This window comes from Lactuca sativa, chromosome 6 (assembly GCF_002870075.4).
Source record: "Lactuca sativa cultivar Salinas chromosome 6, Lsat_Salinas_v11, whole genome shotgun sequence".
In the NCBI taxonomy this organism is placed as follows: Eukaryota; Viridiplantae; Streptophyta; class Magnoliopsida; order Asterales; family Asteraceae; genus Lactuca; species Lactuca sativa.
The window spans coordinates 156432354-156438097 of NC_056628.2; the positions used below are offsets into that span (position 1 = coordinate 156432354).

At 36.9% G+C, this 5744-nt stretch overlaps 1 protein-coding gene across 2 annotated transcripts; it reads right to left on the reverse strand.

The window, feature by feature from the left end:
* Positions 1-395: 395 nt before the first annotated feature.
* On the reverse strand, positions 396-5195 carry LOC111901167 (protein phosphatase 2C 29). Of its 2 annotated transcripts, XM_023897046.3 has the most exons (4): positions 3343-5194; positions 2326-2439; positions 1126-1390; positions 396-1048 (listed from the first exon to the last, which is right to left on the reverse strand). In XM_023897046.3, the coding sequence occupies exons 1-4, from the start codon at positions 5056-5058 to the stop codon at positions 924-926; spliced, it is 2220 nt and encodes a 739-aa protein (XP_023752814.1). In that variant the 5' UTR covers positions 5059-5194; the 3' UTR covers positions 396-923. The 2 variants fall into 2 exon arrangements, 1 of the variants encoding a protein (XP_023752814.1); XR_002853422.3 differs by lacking the exon at positions 396-1048 and having other exon boundaries at positions 1252-1390; positions 2326-2459; positions 3343-5195.
* Between the last annotated feature and the right edge of the window lie 549 nt (positions 5196-5744).

Consider the following 5744-nt stretch of genomic DNA (forward strand, 5'->3'; position numbering starts at 1 on the left):
TCCGCATATTAATTACAATATTTATATATTAAATATAATTTGGACAACTTTTCGACTCTTTTTTTGATTTAATTATGGTCTTTAATTTTTCTCTATGAACTGAATATTCTGTCTTCACACACAATGTCTTTTTATAAATAAAAATAAATGGAAGCAAATGCAAATTGTTATCGAATGCGATTAATATTATTTAAAACTAAAAGGTGGGTGAACACGTAATGACATAAAATAGTAGTTGGTTGTGATGATATTATGATAATGACAAAGATAATAATGACTGACTAACAATAAAATAAATAAATAAAACGAGGTACGTACAAATTCAAATATATACGAATTTATAATTAATTTGTACCAAAAAAATATCTTGAAGATAATCAAAAGTAAAAGTCGTCCAACTTCTCTTACCAAACAAGTTGTACATTTATTTTATTAACAATAATTCTTCTAAAATGGAAAATTATCCTTTTTGAATATATAAGATTAAACCTGTTTTACTTTCAACAACTAAATTGAAATTGAAATTGACATTTGACACGTACAATATAATCTCTAAATTCTTGTAACCCACCCTCCATCAAAATTACATATTTTCACTTTTGCAAGTGAAAATTTCTCAATGTCTAAATAGATGTAGCAAAAAAAAAATGTACCAAAAAAAAAAAAAAAAAAAAAAAACCCTCCCCAACTTACAACACATCCCTTAAAACTACTAAAAATAAAACAAAGATTTCCCACCTATGTAAAAAATCTAACACAAATTACAAATCAAAAGATTAAAATAATTTACCACCCCCCCTCCCAAAAAAAGAAAAAGAAAAAAACAAAGATCAACAACTCCCTCTTTTCTTAAAAGACCAATTACACCCCCCAAGTTTTAATAATGCAAAATTTAGGATTTATATGTTTGGTTTGGTTTGGTTTTAGAGGTATTTTCCTGATGATTTCCAAATTCGGCCTTCGAGAGAAATGACCATGACTGTTACATCATCATGGTACTTCCTCCTGTCACCTTGTGGGATGTCCAACAGTTCATGCAAATCCATCCCTATACACAAATTTATTATTTATAAAAATAAAAAAAAATAAAAAAAAAAGTATGTTGGTGGAGAAGTGGGGGATTACCGGCTTTGTTGGCGGCGCGTAGAAGAAGCTCCTCTATGAGGTGTTGGGCGGGGTCACCATCTGGAAACTTGTGGATGAAATTGTGGACATGAGAAACGACTTCTTGGTTGCTAAAATATTGATACAATCCATCTGATGAAAGAACCACAAATTGGTCTCTTTGACACAGTTGATGGTGTCTTACAGAAGGCACGCAAGATATGTACGGTGCGTTTCCGATATAATCGTTGCGAAACATCTCCAATAACGAGTCGTTCCATTTCGCCTGAAACACACATGGTTAAAGGGTAAAATCGTCATTTATTTACCACTCGTTCAGACAGTTTTCATTTATTAAGATGGAAAAGGCTAGAATCAGTCATTAACACACACTCATTCATTCAAACACTTCCTTAATTAAACATTTAAATGGGAAGGCTAAAATCGTCATTTACACTCATTCAGACACTTCCTTAATTAAGATGGGAAGGGTAAAATCGTCATTCGACAGTCCATTAACGACGGAAGGGTTGACTCGTCATTTACACTAATTCGGACAGTTCATTAAATATGAGAAGCGTAAAATCATCGGACAATTCATGAAGACAGAAGGGTAAAATCATCATTTGCACTCATTCAGACATTTCATTAAGACAGAAGGGTAAATTCATCATTTACACTCCTCAAGACACTTCATTAAGATGGAAGGGTAAACTGGTCATTTACACTCTGTTCAGACACATTGGAAGGGCAGAATCGTCATTCAGACAACTCATTAAGACGGAAGGGTAAAATCGCCATTTAGACAGTCCATTAAAGATGGAAGGGTAAGATCGTCATTTACACCCATTCAGACAGTGCATTAAGATGAAAAGGTAAAATCATCATTTACGCTCGTTCAGACAGTTCATGAACATGGAAGGGTAAAATCGTCATTTACTCTCATTCAGATAGTTCATTGGTCCAATAAAGAAACAGTCTTTATTCATACCCCTCTTACTCCAGACAGACATCAAAGATGAAAAAAAAATAAAAGAATCATTGTTTCTTTTTGATTCAATGCAGAAAGAACGACTTAATAGAATAAGTCAGTTAAAGTCCTTAACTTTTTACAAATTTGCCCTGAATTATTATTATTATTTTTTTTTCAATTCATTTCCTCAAGTGGGTCACCATTTTCTTGAATATTTTTCAAACAAAAGAAAGAATGAAGCAACAAACCTTTTTAAGGGATCCAGCCCCAAAAGCACGAGTTACTTTAAGACGACCTTTCACTCTATCATTCACAATACAATTACTGTCATCCGGATGCTCATTCTTGATTCTAGTAACTTCCTGCAATAGCAACAACATTTCTGCGATAATTTAAAACATCTTTAATAAATTTATATATCATATTCGACATAAGAAAATCTTAAAACCATATCCAAAAATCTAAAAACATTTAATAAAACGGGATCTTACTCTAAACTTTATAATGGGATGAAAAAATTATGTGGACATGTGTCATGGATTAAATGCAGGAAGAAAGTTTGAAGTGATTATGTAAGTTGAAATGTGGTTCAAATTTAAGGAAACAAACGACATGACATCAATAAAGAGTTAAAGAAAGAGAAAGCAAAGACAAGGACTAAAGTTAACTTGTTGGCTCATACCTTATCTAATCATGTGATACCAAATTCACTAACTAATGGACTCCAATCTTGTCCAAACCAAAAAGTCTAACCAAAAATATTTTAAGTCAATGAGGATAAAGTCATAAAAATTTGAGATACGATTAGTATCCAATGCTCATGATAGTGACATTAGACATGATAGAAAAGAAAGAACCTTAAACATAATCCGCAATTAAGATTCCTTACGATATGGATAAATCAGAAATGATGTTCAAAGTATTTTAGAAAATGATAGCACACAAGGAAAATATAAATGAGGCCAAATTTGTATAAAGGTACGACTTAAACGAGTCATGTCCCCATTAAGTCAAAATATATTCAGTAAAAGCACATGGGTAGGAAGGTAGCACAAAGATACAAGATAGTCTACTTTAAAATGATTCAAAAACCTCAAATCATTGAATTAACAAATAAAGGATTAAATTTCCAGTATTTCAGTAGTCTCTATCGTAATCCACAATCAAGAAGATATATCATGTTTAAATTATAATTAGAGAAGAAACAAGATCTCTTAAAGACATCAAAACGGTTGAATTTTAAGATCAAGAACTTAGAAACTTACTTCTTCGATGCTTGTGCTATGATCGGTAGAAAGTTGCAAAGCTGTCAACCTCGAATCTTCAATAGGAACTTCTATGGATTCCTTAACTACATTATCCTCTGTGTGAGATGAACCAACTTCTTCAATTTCATCATGTTGTGCAACAATGGCACGACTATCTCCTAAATTCATTACATACACATCTTCATCTCTCATCAACACAGCCAATAAGCAGGAACCCATAAGAGCAAGCTCGGGATATTGATCCATGACCTTATCAGTCATATCCAGATATGCAAGCTCTGTTACTTCCAAAGCTCTTGACATTGCTTTCAAGACTAACTCATGGTCTACTGGACCAGATTTCTTCTTCCTACCACTTTTAATAACATTACATGTCTCCTCTGTTCTGTTTTCCACTTCTTTTTGCTCTTTGGCATCCAACCCGAATTTCCAAGCAAATAATTTACTGCCTTCCTTATGTTTACCAAACCCGTTTCTCCATCTGGACAACAATAAAGACCTGCGACCAACTGTGGAGCTGGTTTTGCTTATACTGAGTGCATCATCGACTGAAAATGCAAACCTTTCAGAACCAGAAAGATCGAGTCCATCTTCAGGTTCTTCTTCCGCAAGGTATTCCCATAATCTTCTCCTTCTGGTTGCTAGTTCTTCTCCAGGTTGAAATGAAACCTTCTTTACAGGAATTGAATTTATATCTGTTGATTCTACTTGTTGTAGTTGTGGTGGAGAAGATTGATCTTGAGCGGGAGGTTCATCTTCTAAATCCCAAAACAAACCTTCGAGCTCTTTATACATGGCTTTATATAAATTTCCCATCAGGAATTCCGGAGCATCAGGACCGTTGAATCCGTCATAAATGCCAACAAATAGCCACCCGTGTTCTTCTGATACGACGACGTGCACCCGATCCTCCCCCGCTTTCATCAAAGCCCACTGAACGTCGTTCTCGTTCTTCCTCTCCGATTCTTCTCCTCCCCCACCACCTGCCGGAGCTTCCTTCCGGCCTCCGACGAAGCTCCGTACGGGAACTACCCAAGGCCGAGGGAAGTTCCGATTGAACGCCTTCCGGATCCCAGGAATGGATTTCCTTCTCTTCTTTTTGACGTACATGCCACCATTGAGCGGCGCGGAGAACGGGATACCATTGTTAGAATCCGAGCCGAGGTTTGAATCTAACGGACCGGATAGAGCCCCGCGCTCGATCGGACCAGACATGAAGAATGCTCTCTCCATTTGACCGGACGCCGCCCTCGCAGAGTCTCCTCGTGGCAGAGGTTGCAACGGAAGCGCACTAAACGAAGACGTACTTTCAAATCCATTGACTATACTAGACTTGACCCCGCCACCAACAGAATCAGTGGCATCATCGTAAATATTCTCTAACTGAAGGACAGTCCGGGGAGTGGAGGTATTCGCACTTACCGAGGCACCTGAAATCGCTTTGAAACCAGTCTCCGACACGCCGTACGGTTGCCGCGACCTCGTCGAGGAAGATTCGTGCGACGGAGAGAATCGCAGAGATTGCGAAGGAGAAACAAAATGATCGGAGTGAGAAGGAGAGAGGAACCGAGCTGATGAACGAACATAACAAAAGGAGTGACCTAGGGTTTCGTCTAAAGGGTCGGTAGCCGTGAAAATCAGCTCCGGTGATTCAGTCCGCCGTTTCTCTGCCGGATTGAAGCAGGGGAGGAGCTGCGAGAATCCTCCTCCCATCACATTTGATTCAAACCACTGTCACTTTTTTCCAACAAATTTTGCATACACACAGTGGTGTGTGTGAATCAAGGAATTTTAGAGAGAGAAAGATTGGCTTTAGAGAGAGAAAGTGAGTTGATGATTTAAAAATTGGAGAGAGAAAGAAGACTTTGCTTTAAATAGGAAGAAAACTGTCGTGGGAGAAAGCGAGTTTTATTCATTAAAAATCCATAATAATTTCAAGAGTAAATTACATATTTCGTCCATGAGGTAGGGCCAACTTCACACCTTTAGTCCAAGTATTGAAAAAGTAACACCGGTGGTCCCTTTAATTTACTTTTTGTTTCAAATTCATCCCTCCCCCTGACATATGTTTGATTCTCCCGTTAGACCACCTCCATGTTCCCTTCACATGAGGGTAATTTTGTCATTTCCCATTAGACACCCTTACATCAGCTTAAATGTTGATCAAAAGTACAATTGCACATCATCATTTCTTTCTCTCTTCTTTCCTTCTTTCGTCTTTGTGAAGACGAAGGTTTTCCATCCAACAACAATGGTGATTTGTGGATGTGGTGTTGAAGTAATGCAATGCTTGTGACTTCTTGGACAAATATGAACCCTGGTAGAAGGTTTTGGTGTTGTTTAAAGGCTGGCAACTCATGTTGATTTGTGAGATGGTATGATGCTCCAATGTGTGCAAG

What these genes read in the sequence shown, in the direction of transcription:
- LOC111901167 (XM_023897046.3), bottom strand. Translation starts at nt 5,058, where the DNA reads ATGGGAGGAGGATTCTCGCAGCTCCTCCCCTGCTTCAATCCGGCAGAG. An exon ending in ATAGCACAAGCATCGAAGAA is followed by an intron (nt 2,440 to 3,342) that starts GTAAGTTTCTAA and finishes TTGCTATTGCAG; the next exon opens with GAAGTTACTAGAATCAAGAA. An exon ending in ACGCGCCGCCAACAAAGCCG is followed by an intron (nt 1,049 to 1,125) that starts GTAATCCCCCAC and finishes ATTTGTGTATAG; the next exon opens with GGATGGATTTGCATGAACTG.